Source organism: Scomber scombrus, chromosome 17 (assembly GCF_963691925.1).
Source record: "Scomber scombrus chromosome 17, fScoSco1.1, whole genome shotgun sequence".
NCBI lineage: Eukaryota > Metazoa > Chordata > Actinopteri > Scombriformes > Scombridae > Scomber > Scomber scombrus.
This window is the reverse complement of record NC_084986.1, coordinates 19,892,809-19,913,512: the sequence shown is the minus strand read 5'-3', so window position 1 is coordinate 19,913,512 and position 20,704 is coordinate 19,892,809. Positions and strand designations below refer to the sequence as shown.

The 20,704-nt window shown below is 38.0% G+C and overlaps 2 protein-coding genes across 2 annotated transcripts; one reads left to right on the top strand and one right to left on the bottom strand.

Moving 5' to 3' along the window:
• Positions 1-1,060: 1,060 nt before the first annotated feature.
• LOC133997624 (interleukin-31 receptor subunit alpha-like) lies at positions 1,061-14,920 on the bottom strand. The gene is made up of 16 exons (XM_062437290.1): positions 14,753-14,920; positions 11,719-11,985; positions 11,333-11,465; positions 11,080-11,231; positions 10,861-10,976; positions 9,149-9,172; positions 8,581-8,737; positions 6,093-6,175; positions 5,780-5,972; positions 5,495-5,659; positions 4,836-4,937; positions 4,612-4,752; positions 4,383-4,523; positions 2,709-2,793; positions 2,491-2,572; positions 1,061-2,103 (listed from the first exon to the last, which is right to left on the bottom strand). Exons 1-16 carry the CDS (start codon positions 14,802-14,804, stop codon positions 1,678-1,680), a joined length of 2,319 nt encoding a protein of 772 aa, XP_062293274.1. The 5' UTR covers positions 14,805-14,920; the 3' UTR covers positions 1,061-1,677.
• Positions 14,921-17,315: 2,395 nt separating this feature from the next.
• Positions 17,316-19,709, top strand: rdh14b (retinol dehydrogenase 14b). The gene is made up of 2 exons (XM_062437473.1): positions 17,316-17,706; positions 18,849-19,709. Exons 1-2 carry the CDS (start codon positions 17,353-17,355, stop codon positions 19,464-19,466), a joined length of 972 nt encoding a protein of 323 aa, XP_062293457.1. The 5' UTR covers positions 17,316-17,352; the 3' UTR covers positions 19,467-19,709.
• Positions 19,710-20,704: the final 995 nt, after the last annotated feature.

The window sequence follows — 20,704 nt, the reverse complement described above, 5'->3', positions numbered from 1 at the left end:
TGTTTATACTGTTTTGTTTCGATTGTCTTGGTGTTGCAGTTTAAATACATTTAAATTTGTTTTTGTTTTTTTAACTAAATAATCCAACCAAACCAATTGATTACTGGATATATACTTTATACATATATTCCTTCAAAATTCTCCAAAGGACATTGATGTATAGTGTTGTTTTCGTGATCAGTGACCCCAAAATGTCTATTTTATGTTTATTTTGACCCTAGTCTCAAGTTTTAGCAGCAAGTCAGTATATTATTAATCAAAATTTGCCTCAGAATTTTCATGTCCTTATGTGTACTTTTTTGTCATACTAATTACACTTAATAAAGCTAATGAGTGCAATATAATTAATATGATCTAATTGCAAGCAAAATTAGACATTCATATATCTAAGTACTTCAATCACATGCTGTAGTTCTTTGAAATTAATTAAAAGCAGTTAAAACCATTTTGCACTCTTAAGAATTAAAAAAATCCAGTAAAACACAAAATGTTGTTTGTTTTTTAATTTTCAGAATGTTCTTTAATGTTCTTGCACATTATTTATATTATTATTTTATATGATTTATTTATTATTATTATTACGCTGTTGTCATATCATATCTGTGCTGAAGCCCCTGGCTGTTTGTTTTTACTGTTCTCATATGTTCAAAATATATACAAATTTCATGGCAGTTTTCAAAGGTATTTCACTTGATGAATATTTGTTAAATGTTGCAATGTCTTTCAGAAATGTAAGAACTGAACCATTTAACAAACTCAAGACTATTTCATATATCTGCTATTGAAATAAACGTAATTATTATTATGTGATTTCTAATAAGTGATAAAAAAGTGATGAGTGGAGATCAGTAGCTATTCATGTATTCTAGTACTATTCAGTAGCTAGTCAACTCATTCAAAAGGAACTATATTATCTCAGGTATATTCACAGTATTAATTACTGGAAAACCTGAAATGTTACACTATTACACAGCTTATGCACTTTTTACATTTGATGCCATGTGTTAAAGGAAAAACGACAAGAAGTGATTGTTTTTCTAGTTTCAAGTAAGCAGTTTATTACTATATTACAAGTGCAGATATCAATAAAAACATTCTATTAGCCCTATAATGCCTATAGCTAACATTATTTTAACAACAAAACTGAAGTCTCACCATTTACATTCATCCTCAGCATGGTATGACTTAGCAAACATGGGATTCTATAATATACAGTATGTACAGGTTTGTTTTATCATTTGAACCATAACACAGGCACCAGAGTCATTAGTGTGTCAAAAGAAAAAAACCTCTAAAAATAAAGAAATTCATTGAGAGAGCTGAATGTGGGTTCCACATTATGGTCTAAATGTTGTCAGGGCTGAAAAAAAACCAACCTTTTCATTGACATTGCATCAAATCAAACCAGAAACCATTGCCGGAGACATATCCAAGTATCTCAATATTGTTCTCTGCAAAAACATTGGGTTTACTTTATAAAGCAGCTACTGAATAATATTACACAATTGTATCAATTAAGAATATACAGCGACAAAATGTACTTATTTACACAAAAACATCACATTGTATTACGTAGGTGATAGAAACAGCATAATATTACAATCACTCTTCCTTACTTTCATTCCAAACAAGACACCACACATCACTGCTGCTTTAATCAAACCTGAACAACTGCCTCTATTTTTCTAACCTACACTGGCCTTGTTCAAACATATCCAAAGTGACGTAAACAGTGACTGTTTTTTCTTGCTGTTTCTCTGGAAGCAGATGTTTAGATTGCTTAGTGTTTCTCGAGGGTGGAGTTTCCACAGAGATCTGACAGCGGTACGGGTTTAAAGGTTTGTCTGAACACAGCAGTGCTGTGGATTCTCCAGGTGAATCACATAGAGTTTCTACAGATTCAACCGGCCTTTCATCCTGTATGTCAGCCGCTGGAGTTATGGCTGGTTGAGCATGTTCCTCCCTCTGGTCACTGGCTGGGTTAAGGTGTGGATTACAGCCTATAGCTAGCTGAGGTGTGGAAGTTCTCTCAGTGTCCTCCATAAAAATCCTTTCACAGTAGCTTTCGGATGGATTACTGAATGGCTGGAAGGAGCTCGTTCCCTGTGGGCACATCACAACATTTACACACATACACACATACACACACACACACACACACACACACACACACACACATTGAAAGGGTTAACAGAAAGCTGTAAAGTGTCGATTTTGAAGACATAATTCAGTGGTTTTCAGCTAAACAAAAATGACAGGGGTGTAGAGATTCCCATCTAAAGCCATCTGTTCATGTTTACACACTCAGATTTCAACATTAGACTTCACTGACTTCACATTTGTATACCTGGACTTGTGTAGAAGACTTTGAAATAAATAATGAATCTAAATACTTTCATGTTTCATATTGTATACAATTCACAGATAAAATTACTTAACTGAATACATAAAATATGCTGGGAGTGAGGTTGTCACTGGTTTTTGACTCACCTTTTGTTGATTTGGTGGTGGCCACAATGCCACAGAACTGAGGCTTGGGTTAGGCACCGGCTTCTCCTTGAATTTCTTCCACCTAAAAAAATCATTAGGAAACATCTTTTAAGATATCATAGTCATAATTTCATTTTCTTTTTTTATTCATAGTTTTGATTCAAAAATCAATCCACACCACATCATCAGTGACCATAAAAGATATAAAAGAAACTTACTGGATAGCACAGCATAATCCCAGAGATAACACAACAAGTATGATGATGCTTCCGCAGACACCAAGTGCTGTGATGAACGTCGGGTCTACCAAAGAAAGAATGAATTATGCTGCAGTAGATTGTTTAGCGTGAATGATAATACATTTTTCCAGAACTAAATGAAATGCACATAATGTACTTCTGCATAAAACATTTTTTCATCGTTGCTGGGAAAGACATGATCATTGATGATGTTTTTTTAGCAACTGGTATATATGTAGTGAGTAGATGAGTCATTACATACATGAATAAGTAATGAGCTGGTTTACCAGGACATTTTTTGAGTCAATAATATAGGTAATAACATTTGTGGCTGGGATCTAACTTATCTTGGCACATGTGGCTGATAATTTAACAAGCTGACATGTTATTTTTAAATAATGGGACAGTCTCATGTGCTTTTTGATAATGAACAACCCTTAGCCAAACTGTTTTGTGAAAACCACTAACTTAAAACATGGCAGACTGTATAAAAGTCAATGGCTAAAAAACACTGAATTAAATATTATATTAGATTATATTTAGCTATAAAACAGTAGTCTGATTTCACAAGCTTTGTCTCTGCCTTATTATTTATTTATGATGCTGCCCCATCTTATAACACTGGCCCCTGGTGTTCAAAAATTCTTGTTTATTTGGAGTGCTAGATATTTCAGTTTGTCAGAAACAAACAGTGGCACTCCTTTTATTGCCTTCACTGAAGGGTGTGGAGAACTTATGGATATGGCTACAGAACATTTTTTCTATATTAACAACTTCAAATATTAAGAAGAAGGAAAGGTTTGTGTTTCTGACTCTAGGCTTCCCAAGAAATGGTTGTTCATACAAGTTTTTACAAGCCAGCTGGCCTAGAATTTTTGATCGTGTCAGAGGAGATGCAGCTGAGGGTGTTGTCTCATGCCTAAATCATTCCCTTCTAGCTGCAGTTTTACAAGTAGTGACAGGCCAGATGCCATGTCTAGAGCAGCCAGACATAGTTTTTTGTCCTTTTCTATCTGCACACCTCTAATGCTCTAGAGCCATCAGATTGAAATAGAGTCTATGAGTATATACTCCACAAACTTGTCATGCTGTTGCTAGTCACTCAACCAAGTACATAAATGCTTAATATGCTTAATATTTCTTTTGATCGAGCAGGTAGTTCCAGATCTGAAAAGTGAAGCAAATGCAGATGTGCCCTACATTCTCTCTAATGTCCAGCAGTAGGCGACCTCACTGGCTTCATAATAAGTCGGAATATATTGAAGTCTGTGAGAAAATGAACCTACTTTTCTCTTAATTAATTACCTCAGTAAACAGTCTCTTAATGAGTTTATGGTCTCAATCACTAGTTTCTAGCTAGCTATTTAAAAAAAAATATTAATTAATATATATAATTGCACTGTGCTTATCAAGCTAGCAGCTAGTATACGGGTCAGCTCCACCCTCTCGTCCAAATATGGTCACTTCTCATCACTTTTGGCTCCAAAAATCCAGGGCCGTGACGGTCAAAATGCCAAACTTGAGGTTTCAAGTCCACAACAAATCCATAAACTAATGGAAGACATCATGGTGATAATGTCCATTAGTTTTTATAGTCTATGGTTTTGGTATTGAAAAACCACTTCAATTTAGTAGCACTTACAGACGTCTTACCGAATTTCTTGGTATTAAAGGACGTTTCACTGCTTTTGGTAGTTCCAGTAAGAGCTATGGCCTCAACATAGACGCTGTATTCTGTCTCTGGATTCAGATCTGTCAAACTGATTTTCGGCTCTGTGTGATCTACAGTGACATCTAGAAGAAAATCACCAGAGAAAAAAATATAAATGCAATGTTATAGGAGATAAACCATTTTGCAAACTTCTGTCTGTGGTGGACTTACTGATCAGCGGTCCCTCCATTGCCCTGTAGAAAACTGTGTAGTTGACGACGACACCACTGCATTCTTGTGAGTCCAATTTCCAGCTGACCGTGGCACTTTTGTCTTTAGCATGAATATCAATGTTGGTGAACTTTCCTGGATCTGTAGAGACCAAGTTTTAAAAAAATCAGACTGGTAAGAGAAAGAAGCCCAGAATAGAAGAATCTGTCTGAAGAATATGTTACCTCCCACTCTGGAGCAAATTTGAAGGGCTTGTGTGCCATGACCTGTTTTGTCATCAAAGAGTGGAGTTACTGTAATGTTGTACGGCTTCTTATGAAGGAGGTCTGTAAGGAAGGGCACAGAGTTGTGAAAAACAGGATTGTATTAGTGCTGCCTCTTTCCTTTGATTGATTGGAAGTGGATAAAGTGGGAAAGCAAAAGATCATTCTGTGGTTTTTACCATCTCTGTAAGACAGTTCTCGAAAACTCAAAACATGATTAGATCTCTGTGGCTAATGCATTACAGAGCAGCTTTTAACAGTGTTTTACCATTGTGTCCATTATTTTACACTTCCAGGCAATGAAAGATAATTGGACAGTCAACAATTGACATTAGTCAGTGATGGGTTTGATGATGACTCAGCTCATGATACAAGATGATTCATGATATTGGGTTCACTTGTAATGAATGTCACTTCAGTTTTACTTTCTAAGTATGAATAATCATATATAGTATGCAATATGCAAACACTGTAAAAGGCCAATGAGTGACAAAAATCGTATATATATATTTTTTTTTTAATCGTGCGAGATCTCGTCACACCCCTATTAAACATTTTTTTCAAAAGCCATCTTTCCATCTGCCATCCATCAACTATTGTATGTCTGTTCTCCGACCTACCAAACAGTGTTATGTTGGTGTATTTGCTTTGCTTCCAGTAGTACTGATTTCCATTGTGCGTCCAGTCAATCATGTAACCACTGACAGGCTCAAGAGGAGCCTTCCACCTGACCAGAACAACACCATCAAGGCTTGAAGCCTTCATGTCTGTCACTTGAGGGAGGCCTGTTGAGTGAAAACAAATGAAATAGGCAAGTTGATTGATACACAATCAGGGAGAGCAATATAAACACATAAATTATGTCAACCACTATGGAAAGCATAATCAGTCACATTAAAACTCACTTTCTCCAATGGCTGGAACATAAACGGATTCCTCCTCAAGCAAGGCTTCATTATGGAAGACTGTGAGATTTAGTCTGTACGCATCTTGGTTCACATCAACATCGCATGTAGAGTTGCCACACAAAGTATCTGTATGATTTACTCCAAGTTTGATAGTGTAGGTAAATGTGCCCTGGCATGTTGAAGGAATCTCCTGTGTAGACAGTATGAAGCAGGAAAGCTCAGTAAGTAATGTACGAAGCATGTCTCCGAGAAATTGTACTGACATGAAGTTTTAAAATGTATTTAAAAGATCTGTGTGAGAGCTTCTTACCGTCCACATGAGGTAAACTTTTCTAACCCCATTTTTTCCTGGTTCGGCTACCTTTCTCCACAGGTGCAACTTGACATTGCTCTCTGTAAAGGGTTATAATATGTTCAAAACAATCACGGAAATCCAGCAAAATAGTAAAACTGAAATAATTAGTATTAACTGATTAGTCAGTGAGTCATCAACAGAAAATACAGAAAAGTTTTGATAATTGATTTTTAGGGCCCCATCTGGCGCTCGGCGCACAGCGGATGGCGGGCGCGACGCGTGTCTTTGTTAGTTTTCCCAGACGCAGTTGTCATTTTCTCGCCCTGCGCCCGCGTTGTCTCTATTGCAAATGCACTTGCACCAGTCTGTGCGCCCATAGGCGTGTTGATCTCAAAATGAGGTGTGGTCTGGCGCGTTGTAGGCGCGTTGCTATTTCAAGGCAGAGGAAAGCGTTTGCGCTACTGACAAAAAAAAAACACGTCTGAAATCACTGGCGCATATTTCACTGTTATTTAAGGGTTGCATTATCAAGATTTTAATATGCTCCTATAGGCGGTGTGCAGCGCGCATACACTGTGCTTGTTACGAACACAGTAGCCTAGTACATCAACATATTAAAAACATATATGTCATATTGGTTAGTCATCATCTTTATCAGATTTAATTAATTGTAAAAATGACAGATTAAATGAGAATGAGCCTTCCACTACAGTGTATGTTTGTCTGGGCGGGGGTATCAGAACTTTGAAGAGTGCCGCTGCGGACAGTCCTAACAACTGTATGAGGGGTTAACATGATTAAAACAGTTTTTGAACAATATGTAACACATATTATTGAGATGACACGGATCAGGTTTAGATACTTTCAACAATTAAAACCCTGCTGAGTTTACCTGTTACTCCATGACTGAACAAAACGATTTTAAAGAGAACCAAAGTTGTAATTAAAAGATAAATAAATAAAACAAAGTGCCACGATGTCTGTGTGGTGTGCAGGGTTAGGGTTAGTATGCACGGTGACCTTAGGGGAGGAGACGTGAAGATATGCAGCACAAAGACAATTGTTGGTGTTTTGTAGAGAATGGATCTCAGAACCAAGTCTGCATCTGGAGGAAAGACACTCCGCTGCCACTTAGTGATTTTATCAACAAGAAAAAGCATCTGAACATCTGTGGTTAAAACTTATGTATTAATCTGTTAATAAATGTGGGTGATTCTTACAGCTGGTAATACTGTAGGACTGATGTGTTGATAAATCTGCAGCCTCTGAGATGCTGCACAGAGCGCAGTGCCATTACGCACAGCCGTTCACTGTTCATTAAATCAGCTAATGACACCAGGTTGCTACAGTATTACCACACACACCTCTACACTCATCGGACTGGTTGGTTATAACTCCATATTCTTAATTTTTATGAATTAAATGTCGGGTAAGAAGCTCATCAGCCAACTTTTTTTCAGCAAATGTAACTCGTGTTTTATTCTTGAAACACATTGCTTGACAAATGCGCCGTTATAATAGCAATCCGCCAAAGTGACAGCGCTCCTGGATATTAAAGGGAATGGGAGATGACACTCTGATTGGTTAACTGCATGTTACGCCCAAAACATGCCTATGATTAATGAGGGGACTTAAGTCCAACCCTTTTGGACCATGCGCCTGGCGCATTGACCATTTTTCCGCCCCCACGCGCTTCACGCCATGCGCTATAGATCGTTAAAATGGGACCCTTAAAGTCATTCTCTGAGTTGACAACTTCACGAATGTGAGGATTCACTGTTTTTATGGTTTTATATAACTGCAAATTGAATATCTTTGGTTCATCTTTGGTTTTTACAGGGTATACTGTATCATTTACAAGAAAATTCTTGTAACATCTTGTACTCTTGTACCTCTATAATAATATGTCACTGGAATGATTTGTTATCAGATCAGCTGAGACTCAGTTGACTTTGAGATATTCACATTCAAGTCCTACCCTGTAACTCTAATGTGCCCAAAGTAAGTAGCTCTATCTAATCTTCACTCAATCTCAGAGGCAGCAATAATGTTTCTGGATTTCAGTCTTTCACAATTTCTACACAAAATGTGACAAATAAATGTGTTATGGTTCGTTTAGCTGATGCAAAACCAATGTTAATTTGTAAACTGCGAAAGATTGTCCAGAGGTCCAGTGTGATGTATGTGCATGTACACATCAATTCTTCACTTTGATGAATGTTTGGCTTATCATTGCTTCAAGCATGATGATGATGCCTATCCAAGTAAACTGTAATACAGCATGCGGTCACCCCTAAGTTGTTATTAATGCACAATATTAAGGCGGAGGTTGTGTTTTCTTCATGGGCACTGGGACTGTGAGAGCAGATCAACAGTTGTGCAGCAGCATTGCCTTGATTATTATTATAGCCAATGTAAATTCACATGCCATCTATGGTTCTTGTATTGTCACAGTCAAACATACACAAAGATGCTGAATAAGTACAGTAAACATTGGTCTTACTATTTAGTTTGGTCAAAATCATCTCCTGGCTCCAATCACTCCAGGGGGCCTGATCCAAAGCACAGCGGACTGAAATGTTGTAGTAAGCGCAAGATTCCACTTTTGTAATTGTTACGTTCCTACTATCTTCGGGGTTAAGAGTCTTATTGAGTACCCACTAGAAAAAACAGAAAGAATTTGGTTAGAAACATCTGTTAAAATTCTAGGGACACCTCAGTCCAAAACTTATGAAATTATATTTTATCCTTATCCAGAATTGTAGTAATTTGCTATGGTACATATTAAACAATCATTTTGTACTTCACAAAGACTTCACAGCTTTGTTTTGTTAAAATTACATGTTTTGGTAATTGCCAAGGATGGCCTGGAATTGAAAGGAAAACAGATTAATCAAATATGAGGGGAAATGCAAAAAGATTCATGTCAACATCAAAGTCGGAATCATGATTGGGAACTCAATACACCCAACTTTGTCTTGGTGCTTAACTGTGAGTAAGCATCAAGGAGCGCTTGGAAACCAAACAAACATGCATTCCTTTAATCTGCAAAGGAAACTTATGTCTCTCACCTCTGGAGTTCGCTCATTGGCAGCCTGTAACAGAAAGGTATACAGGAAAGGACTCTTTAGTATAGTGTCAAAATCAAAAACAGGAAACTGGAAACAATTAAGATAAACAAAGCCATCTGGATTTATTGAGCAACGTCCACTATATTTCCATAGCAGTTCAGGTTTCACTAATACTTGGCACAGTAGCTCTAATCTTGATTCTGAAATGATACACACCTCATGGGGAGATAAAGGAGACATGCTGTCCAATTATTAAAATTGTAATATACTTAATTACATTACCAGCATTGTCCTGCTGTTCTAATCCCCTTCAGACAGCAGGGTAATATTCCTGTGGTGATGAGGTAAAAATGACTATGGCCAGACCCTGTGGTAACAAAAATACAGTCCAGAGAGAGGGAATGGACCACTATCCACTGGTATTAATAAACATTGGGCGTCTGGTCACCCAAATATTGATATCTGGCCGTTTAGGCAAAATTTTCCAGGCACTGAACTCTAACCACTAACCCCGTAGTTTCAGCTGGGAGACAAGTGACGAGTTTGCTACCTGTTGTTTTTACTTAACAGACAGTATGTCTTCTGAATTAAAGTATCTCTCTTTCACTGAACTAAGACTAGCTGAATTGGATATACAGTAATTACTGACAGTAGCAAGTGAGCAGCACCCGTCAAGTTATAGCACTTCATTCAAACTCAACAGAAACAAAGTAAAATTCACCAAAAACCATATTTATTAATCATTCCACTGTTATAGCAAACAATCAGCAACTCTGGCTTGAGTAAAGTAAACCCTTAATTCACTGAGGTGTATGTGAAAATGTAAGTATTCTGGCTCTGCAGCTGCCTCTCTCTGCTGTTGCTGGCACAGAGCGAGAGTCTGTTGCTGAGCTGTGGTTCCTACTTACTATTCAGAGGCTGATCATTAAATTCTAACCATAATGGCCAGTAAACTTGCTACCAGCTAACCCTTGTCTCCATTTCACATTTTTCATATCTGTAGCCTTTTCTTTGTTTTTACGAACGCCAGGCACCAAACCAACACATTTCTATTTTGCTCTTTCAGTAATGAAATGGTTTCCTCTGGGAGCCCTGAAACACGCAAAAATGCGCTTAAATCGGATAATTTCAGTCAGCATGTGGTTCCTCTCCAGCATGAGGCCTTACAGGTACCCATACTTCTGACTTTATTCTCAGAATTCAGATTTTAAAGTCAGAATTCTGACATGGTTTTGAACTAATAGAAATCAACTTCAAATATCAATGATCTTTCTCTAGAATGACTGACTCTACCTTTAAACCCACATTTATGGATGTACTGTATTTTTAACCCTGCATGACAAATGAACACAGCATAACACATGCTAGGGAACTGTCAATTCACTGTCTGGCTATTTGTTATGTAGTTTAATCTTTAGTTTTACTCTCATAAACTCAAGGTTCACTAGATTGATTGATTTGTTATTGTGTGATATTTTCTTTTACTTATCCATATGATGGACAATGAAATACATTTTTACATTTTTAAATCCAGTTATTACTGCACCAATTCATTTTTACAATACTTTTGGTCTAACTCTTCTTTGTGATATCTCTTGGTCACGGTATAGTTGTAATCATCATCAATTCAATTGTTGTTTTATTCAGTAGTTTTAACAGTTTCACAATGGCAAATGCTAACTGCCATCATCTGGTGAAAAAGAGGGACATACCTTGCATTTCACTTCACACCGGGATTTTGATATGTTTTCTAAAGGTGACCGGTTCCATGTAACCGATAGATGATTAGAAGTTGCAGTTACTTTCAACTTCGGAGGGGCAATTTTCACTAAGGGGAATATAATGATGACAGATTATCCAAATGCAGGAATGTAAAAAGAAATCATTAAAAGGTACATATTTTTCTCCAAAATTCACTTTATGCTACGTACATATGTGATAGGGGTTAAATATTTGAGGGTCGGAGGAAACTTCCCATGCAGCAGTTTTAGCTCTCACAGTAACACTGATATTCTCCACTATTTTATCAGCCATTTCTGGGAATGTGCAATTTTTCACATCCGAGCTGCAGTTTTCCCCCGCACTGAAAGAAAGAAATGTTTTCCATTAAATACAAAAATCAATAAGACAAATTAATGTTCCTGCATTAAGATTCACACAAAAGCTAGGGAATATGAAACTCACCACAGCACAGTGTAGTTTATTTTCATTGGAGAATTCATCTGATGCTCCCAGCTGCATGTTAACATTTCTGGCACACCCACTCCCTTTATCTGATTTTCATAATGCCAGGTGCATGATATTTTGCTGGGTTTTGCTGTGAAAAAAAGCAAATCAGCAATGTCCTGTATTTAATCTTCCTACTGGCATCTACAGCCATACTTCCAGAATATACGAAGGTACTAGTACAGATTGAAAAGCATGCACATTCAAACTGAAGGCAGATGAAAGATCCACACACTGAAAATCCCTGTTTAAAATTAGCTCTGTTCAATTAAATTTGCTGGGAGTTATCAGTACAGTGGGCGGACCTTTTTGTCTGAATTTCTGAATATACCAAGAACACTTACAGTATGTTTTGATAGTGGTGCCTCCGAGGACTAAGTCAGTATCAACACTGTGGCATTGCAATGTGGCACTGGGGTGAGTGAAGTTCCTCAGTGTTAGGGATGTACGTGTGGAGCTGATAGTGTTTGAGAAGCTTTCATCCACGCGTTCATTGTTAAGTGTCCAAAAAATTTTGCCATGTCCGCAACTCTGGCACTCTATGCTGGCATTAGATCCCACTTCAATGAACTGATCTTTGGGGAAAACGTCACACTTTTTCTCATGCTGTCCTGTAGGGAATGGTAATGTCAGTTAACATCTCAGAATTTAAAGAGAATTGTAACATTTGTTCTGATAATGTAACACAGCATTACATTAAGCCACATATATTTCATTCAGAAAGTAATATTAACTGATGATGTGATGGTTTACAGAGAACAAAACTAATGCATGTTTCAGATTTTTGTTGCTGAAAGAAAGAAAAAAACATTAATTTCACATGAACTATATATTTTATATGACATTACATGCATCAAAGCTCAGCACAACAAGTTATGTTCCGAGACTTTCAAAAAGCAGTGGCAGTATCAGTATGATTACATACTGTTTGCAAAAGTTTTCTCTTTTGCTTTCCTGAAGAATCATCTGTCATCTCATACTAGCCACAAGTCAAAGGACTGAGAATAAAGCAAGCCTGTTTTCACTCTTTGTAGAGAAAAGATCTTGAGGTATTGAGGAAGATATTTCCACCACTACCACTACCACAAAGTAGTTTGATGGCAGAAAATGGCAGCCATGAAGCTTCTCTCACAATATAGCTTTGTTTCAGTCACACAGGGAAAAACTCATCCTTCCTTACTGTATTGCTTTCTACTCTGATGGTAATCTCAATAGACCAAAATAGAGTAGTTTTTTGGATGAAACACAATGCGCTCTTTGATGATTAGTTTTATCATTTCAATAAGTCATCATACCACAGCACCGCACTGTTCACTGTATACTCTCGTACTCCTTTTCCAAACTGGGAAAACTCTTTAGACCACTGCTTTTTCCAACAGTATAAAATATTCCACCTTTGTGCTCCTGAATAATTCGGCTGCATCCACATCTGGACTTGTACATATTTGGTTTTGTTTCCAAACTGTATCAATCCTCACATTAATACGATATAACAAACTATAGGACTGCTTTTTTTCACCCGCAAATTCAGGTACATTCTGCCTCCAAAAGACTGGATTATTGCAATTCCTTATTATTACACTGCCCTAACAAGTCTCCAAAGACTTCCAGCTGGCCCAGAATGTGTGTGTGCACCAACAAAAACAAGGAAAAGAGATCATATTTCTCCCATTCTATCTTCTCTCCAGAATAGAATGAGGCACCATCATATCTTAAAGATCTTATAGTACCCTATTACCCCACTAAAACACGGCACTCTGAACGCAGGTTTACTCGTTAAAGAGAAGTTTATCCATGCCACTGTGGTCAAAGGCTTTCTCAGGTTGGAATGTTGGGTTTCTGTAAATACAGACCACAGTCTAGACTTGTGGAGACTATCTGCAAGAGCCAAGAGTGACTTCAGATGACCCTGTTCTAACTATGATCTGACCAACTGGAAGGGACTACACTTTTGCTGGAATTGCAAAGTCCTCACAAACCACCTTAAACTGTCTGCTGCCAAATTGTACAGTAGCAGAGGTCAAGTTCATTATTCTCAATGAACTGTCTGTAATAAACCCTGCTGTTCAGGATGCACTGTTGCTCGGCCAAATTCCAGTGAAAAAAATATTTTCATTTGAGATATGCAGAGTGTATTTTAATATGTGTGCAGCAAGTTCAAACTACACACTTTTACGCATATGGCTCTGGAGACCCTACCCCTTGAATCGATTGGGGGCTTTGTGTGTGTGTGTGCGCGCGCGTGTGACGGGAATACAGAATTCCCAGTTTATCCCACAGTTCATGATTATTGGCCAGCATTTTGGAGTGTTTTTCTACCAAATTTCTTATTTCAACATCACCAAGCATAGCACACATCCTACAGTGAGCCAGCCTGTAATAGTGTTTGCAATACGCTCCTTTAAACCTATAATAATCAAAATCATTGACAAGGAAGTCTGATGTTTGCTACTAGAGAATGTGAGGCCACCAGTAACTATCTTAATAACCTAATCTGGGAACAGTCTTTTCTTTCTTTCATTAGTGAGTTTTCAGTTTTATTGGGATCATACAAAACCATCGACACAGTCTTTCCATTGTCTCTTACTGAGCAAGGCGCTTTTCTTGCATGCAGATTATCTATAAAGCTTTTAACTTGATAATCTTCAAATTGTGTGATTGTCTTTGAGTTCTATGGTCTCTTTCTGGTATAAAAAAAAGCTTTAAAAACTCTCCAAACTTAAGGTTTGGCTCCAGCAGTTAATGGGTTGTCCACTTTTCCAGGGCTCTGGAAACTAACATGATTTAACTTAAGGGCTTTGTAAAAGTTAAATTAATACAAGCACAAAAATATCAGAATGAGGACTATATTACTTGTTAGTATCTGGTAGTAGTTTTTAGGCACCCAAGACAATTCATATTGTCTATTAAAACCATAATATGAAAGCAAGAAATGTTATAATATTTGAATTTCATGCAAATATTTCTTTAAGATTTGGACATTTGTGCTTGTTGTGAAAAAAAAAGCTATTATATAATAGAAACATCACCAGTAGAATATTAATCTGATTTTGAAGCTGTTGTTGATATAAATGAACAAGCTAAAGGACACATCTGTAGGTAACCGTAACAATTTAAAAATCTGGCTTGATGAAAAAAAAAAAGATTCCAGCAAATTGTAATGATTTCTAGTTGATTTAAATACATCTTTATGTTTAAACACGGTTCTTCCGTCATCAACCTTAAACTAGAGAACATTTTGTAATGAAACCAAAACAAAAAACCGCACATTTCCCTACAACCGTGTTTAAGCAGTCAGCACCTCTCAATTTTAACATTTAAATATACACAGTAACGAAACACCACAGGAAATATTACACATATGAAAATGTTACTTACCTTTACAAATAGATGTTGCGATCAAAATGATTAAGGGTAGAAATGAATACATAATTTGAGCCTATGAACTAATAAATCCCCCTTTTAAAATACAATTAGAAGAGTGCGATATCCAGCTGCACAACACAATTGTGTGATCATTGCCTTTACTCCATTTGTTTTGGCAGACCTAACCATAACCTACCAAGCTATAGCACTCGACTAACAGGAACTGAAGCAAACCCTGAAATTAACTTGAGATATTGCCCAACTGAAAACATAGCGACCTAAGAGGAAGTGAAGTAAACTTGTCGACAGCATGTACACTTGAATCATTTGTGTCTATTTATTCCCAGAGTAACGCGAGAGCAGTGTGTTAAGGCAATAAACCGCTCCAAATGCATATAACGATGATATGAGCCACAGACTAAAATCAGGCAATTAATCACAATCAACTGACACATTTTTGGCTTCGCCTTTTACCACAAATTCTAATAAATTTGCAAATGCTTAAATGGACTCGAATAAAAGGGGTTACCAAGCCTATTTTAAAACACAAATGGAGTACTGGAGTACGGTTGTACTTCAGGATGAGTAATCTTTATTGGACAATAATGTTTACACGAAATCTGACTCCATTGAAGTGGCTCTCGATGCACTTAGAATAACGCATTTCTTCAGAAATATACACCAAGAATAACTAAATAAAGGTAAAAGTGTTCCTGTGAACTGTAAACAGAATACAAATAGTTCAAAGAAGTGAAGAGTGCAAGGAGTGATGAGATAAATATTAAATTGTTGTTTTAAAAAAAAGTGACATTACTTTATATATTTGAATTTATACTTGGATGAAAGCAAAGTCATACACATACTATTCCAAAGAGCTAATATACCTACAGCAAAAATCTACCACCTAGTTTTTCTAATTAAGTACTCTAACCTCATCTGACTATATTTTACTGTTGTGCTGTCACAACCAAAAGAAAATAAACTAACTGAGAACTATCATGCAAGACATGCACTTAAGGAAGAGTGTGTGTGCAAACTTGACACTTGTGCCAAAAATCCCTCAACTGTGGTGTCACCTGTTGCAAGAACATGCAACATACAGGATGAGGGCGGTTGTACTGTCTTGGGCTGTGGGTTCACTTCAGCTGCAATGTCAGGGCTGGATTTATTTCTAGTTAGTTGTAATGATCACAATCAACTGGTGCCTAGTCTTCCTGGGATCAACTCTAGCTAGGTCTAGATGACCAGGGTCTCTAAAACAAGGGAGCCCCAGACAAGAGTGGAAATACTGTACTAACTGACATGCCTTGAAGTAGGCGATCAAGTGTGCAAGTGCATTGATCGTAGTATGAAAAATATTCTTATAAGCACACGTGCATTAATATAATATACTATAGATCAGCACATGTACCACCATTTATCACAGAGCAGCCAAGATTCCAGGTTAGTGGGGGAGAAACATTTATTTTTCTCAGCCTATATCTCAGAGGATATAACTTAAAAGACAGGTTCACAAATGTTGAAGTCTGTCTTAAATCAACAGTCAGGTGTTCTCTTCATGTGGGCTATTAAAATATTCCCTTGCCTTTTATAATTTTCTGCAAAAATATATTTAAAAGTTGATCTGAAGGTTATATGAGGCGTCAGCAGTCTGAGGATTTTTCAGACTCAAATTTCCTCTTCCTCTGCGTTTCCTCGAACAGTGTTTCCCTGAGGAGCTGTGGTGGAATTATAGTAACAAAAACAGGAACTTTTGCATTAAAAAAAGACTGTAATGTTGAAAGATGTCTACTTGATTTGACTCATTTGGACGTCTTCACACAAAAGGAAGACTGTGGATTTTGGACCCCCTCATATACACAGTAAATGCATTATGAAAAGAACTAATGGTCAGTAAACAGGAGGAATGATAAGGCCTATGTTTAAAAAAAACAAAAAAACAATTTGGGCATCTGACCTGAAAAATTGTGAACAAGTACTTTAAACACACATGTTTATGACTTGCCTTGTGTGCAAAGAATACACTTGGAATGACTTTTGTATTCTCTCTATGAGACATTTCTCCTTCACCATAGGACAAACTAAACTGGACTGCTGCTCTTCTTATGTTTTCATATAGCCCCACCTAGTGGTGAATGAGAGAGCTTGCTCTATAAACTCAATTTGCTATTATTTGTAAGCCTTCCTGTTACGCTAATAATCCCGTTAGCTCACCCTCTTAAAAATAACAAATACTTTTAATATATTCTAGTTGCAGAAAAAACTTTAAACTGGTGTAATGAGACATTTAGTCGTCGGTTATGAAAATACCCCGGAAGTAGTCCGGTCTTCTAAAGTAACCTAGGTAACGCGCTAGCTTGGTTAGCTTGTTGTATTATTAACGTTGACTCGTTTCTTAATTGAGCTGTTTGCTTTCAGTCCACTTCAAGTAATGTGTGCTTAAAAATACAGACATTATGATATACAGTACCCATACAGTTGTGTATAACGCTTCTGTAAGCTCAAATGTTTGCATATAAATAACTTCCGGGGTGACTTCGTAACTCGTAAACAACACTCCGTACCAAACAGCGGTTTTTTCCCTGCTGACCTGTCACCCGGTCCCCGCTTTCATGTTTACTGCGGTGCTGGTTGCTGTTGCTGTCGGCGGGGGGGTCTTGTTTCTTATGCGCCGCATCTTCCCCAGCCAGAAAGCCATGAAGCTGCTACAGTACCCGGCGGACACCATGCGAGGAAAGACGGTTATCGTGACTGGAGCTAACAGCGGGATAGGAAAGGCCCTGGCCGGGGAGCTGCTGAAGCTGCAGGCCCGGGTCATCATGGCCTGTCGGGACCAGCGCAGCGCCGAGGAGACAGCCCAGGAGATCAAGACACAGTCGGGTGCAGAACAGGGGGAGGTGGTCATCAAACACCTTGACCTTGCATCGCTTGGTTCAGTCCGCAAATTCTGTGAAGAGATTCAGAAGGTACATGTAGCAGTGCATGTGAAGGAGCCGTGGGAACGATGATTTTATATATTTTCAAGCTGAATAGAGAATAATGTTTGTTTACTACAGCTACAGTCTAGTTAATTCCTGTCATTGTGGTGTCAGCTACAAAGGAGACTGTCACTGTCCTGCTCTTTGCACAACATTTTCCTCTATTACACCATATTATACTATTATTCACTATACTATCTCAAACTAGCTCACAGTTGAGTGCATGTTGATAGGCTACATGTCATAGAGCAGGTCTGCAATATTGTTTTCAATTAGAAATTCACTTCCCAGTTTCAAGGTGCCTTTCTTCTTACATTGTTTTATTGGATAACAGAACAAATGATAGACTAATGGCATAACATTGAAATACATTTATGAAAGATAAATAATAATATATGAGGAAAAGGATTAAAAACTAAATAATATAAAAGTGGTTTTGACATATCTTTATACACACAATCCTACACAATCCATACTGAAAAGAAGTAAATGGTGATTAAAGTTGTAGGCAAATGAGTGTCATACTGTAGTAATGCGGGCTAAAGTCTAACCGGTCATGGTTCTTACATCACAGTGGCTGCCCTTTGATACTGTAACTAAATCACAGTGCTCAAAGAGTATAAACATATGCTTTTTCCAGTCATATTTCTTTAAAACTTTCCATTCTTCATAGTAACATGAGCTTGCTTTTTATTTCTCATGAGGTGACATTGCCTCCCATCACCACTGGATGTCTCAGGGTGTTTCCTAAAAGGCTTTTTTGTTTACCAGAAGCACTTAATTGGTAGCTGCAAGGCCCTAAAGGAATGAATTAGAACTTACATAAAGGCAGGCACATTGGAAAGGTCTGTCTTACAAGCATTGCTAACATAGACAATGCTAAGACAAATTTACAGGTCGCTAATTAGTGACTAAGATGTAGGCAGCCTGATAAAATAAAGCCTCAAGCACTTCAATTCACTTATTTACTTTTGGACACATCTTCCTATTCACTTGAATTAGACATTTTTCCCACATTTTTGGCTGCTACTGTATGTGTAAAGGCGCTTGTATGTGTAGTATCTTTGCTGTGATTATGTTAAGTTGAAACTGTGGCGTCTTTAATCATTTCAATATCTGTGATCCATCAGGAGGAATCTAAGATTGACGTGCTCGTCAACAATGCGGGCATCTACCAGTGTCCTTACACAAAGACAGAGGATGGTTTTGAGATGCAGCTCGGCGTGAATCACCTGGGCCACTTCCTTCTCACTCACCTCCTGCTGGACCTCCTGAAGACATCCGCCCCCAGCCGCATCGTCGTGGTTTCCTCCAAGCTTTACAAGTATGGCCACATCAACTTTGACGACCTGAATAGTGAAAATAACTACGATAAGGCATTCTGCTACAGTCAGAGCAAGCTGGCCAACCTGCTGTTTACGCTTGAGCTGGCTCGCCAACTGGAAGGCACGGGGGTCACAGTCAATGCTCTCACCCCGGGTATTGTGAGGACCAGACTTGGCAGGCATGTTCAAATCCCTCTCCTGGCAAAGCCTCTGTTCAACATCGCCTCAATGGTCTTTTTCAAGAGTCCACTGGAGGGGGCCCAGACCCCTCTCTATCTGTCCTGCTCACCTGATGTGGAGGGAGTATCGGGGAAGTGTTTCGCTAACTGTGAGGAGGAGGAGCTCATGCCCACAGCCACAGATGACCAGGCAGCCAAGAAACTGTGGGACGTGAGCAGGAGGATGGTTGGACTCACTGACTGAGCCGAGTCATGTGTTGTGGACGCTATTGTGTGTTCTTATCTCTAGCAGCCCCACAGATGTTACTCTATGAGAGATGGCGCTTGAAAAGACCAACTGCCTCCTTGGGGATGTAACCATGAAATGACTGGCATATTGTGCCAATGAAGTGTGTAAATTAAGAGTGTGTGTGGAAAAGTGCTGAGTGTACATTGCAGTGAGTTGATCAGAGAATGTGTGAAGCTTTGAATTAAAAATTAAACGTGACCGCAAGACTTTTCTCACTTTTTGGCTTCCTCCAAAGATATTCAGGAAGAGGACAATCATGATGCCTAACAGTTTATTTTCCAATCAAACTACTTTAAAATTATCACTCAATAAAAAATAGAAACATAATGATATGATAATAGAAACAAAATGATCTCTAAAATTGATAGGAATGATTTCTGTTTGCAGCAAGCCTGGCTGGCCTGTGTTTATGAATACAAAACCAAGATATCCCTGTGCACAGTCTCTTTGTTCCAGTCACCTGACCGTGATTCACTCTCACACACATCAAGATCAGAGGGAAAGAAATCATCTCATCATAACATTCATCAAAGCCAAGCTGAGTTGTCACATTTGCCTCTGCTGTGAGGTCATGTTATCGCTTGTGCCGTGCAAATCCTCAGAGCGGCATGAAAAGCATATCAATCTCTGGTTCAGCTATTGTATTTGAATGCTGAAATTTGAGCATGCTTGAGCATGTATTTTGTAGTTTGAAAAGGGAGAAGTGGGGGGTGGCTGTTTAATCTACTTCCCCTTCTTTATGTGTTTGAAGTGTAAATGCTTTCTACTGTTTCTGGAGGAGCAGGAATCATGTAAGACCCACAGTGAAGATCAGCCACATGTTGCTGTGCTGTGGCTCCCTCCTGTGGATGGATTCAATTTCACAAGTAAACCTCTTAACTTGGCAGAAGGAAGAGAAGGGAGATATAGCAATAATTTTAATGTGAAATTCTGATGCAGAAGAATAAATAAAAGGAAATGTTAAGAAAATGGTTTTGAAATGACTTGATGGGAGCAGTGATCTACATGTGTTACATCCCCTTTTTTAATAAAGAGGATGTAACACATTACACCATTATAACAACCTCACTAACAGGGGAGTCAAAAGACTTGAATCAGCAGGTCTTTGACAGAGAACATTTAACCGCATAATTAAAAAAGCAGTATTCATTGCAGTGATATTTTTGAGCTGTCTTAGATTGTAAAGGGTTCTT

What these genes read in the sequence shown, in the direction of transcription:
- LOC133997624 (XM_062437290.1), bottom strand. Translation starts at nt 14,804, where the DNA reads ATGTATTCATTTCTACCCTTAATCATTTTGATCGCAACATCTATTTGT. An exon ending in ATAAACTACACTGTGCTGTG is followed by an intron (nt 11,232 to 11,332) that starts GTGAGTTTCATA and finishes TCTTTCTTTCAG; the next exon opens with TGCGGGGGAAAACTGCAGCT. An exon ending in AATTTGCTCCAGAGTGGGAG is followed by an intron (nt 4,753 to 4,835) that starts GTAACATATTCT and finishes TGGTCTCTACAG; the next exon opens with ATCCAGGAAAGTTCACCAAC.
- rdh14b (XM_062437473.1), top strand. Translation starts at nt 17,353, where the DNA reads ATGTTTACTGCGGTGCTGGTTGCTGTTGCTGTCGGCGGGGGGGTCTTG. An exon ending in TCTGTGAAGAGATTCAGAAG is followed by an intron (nt 17,707 to 18,848) that starts GTACATGTAGCA and finishes GTGATCCATCAG; the next exon opens with GAGGAATCTAAGATTGACGT.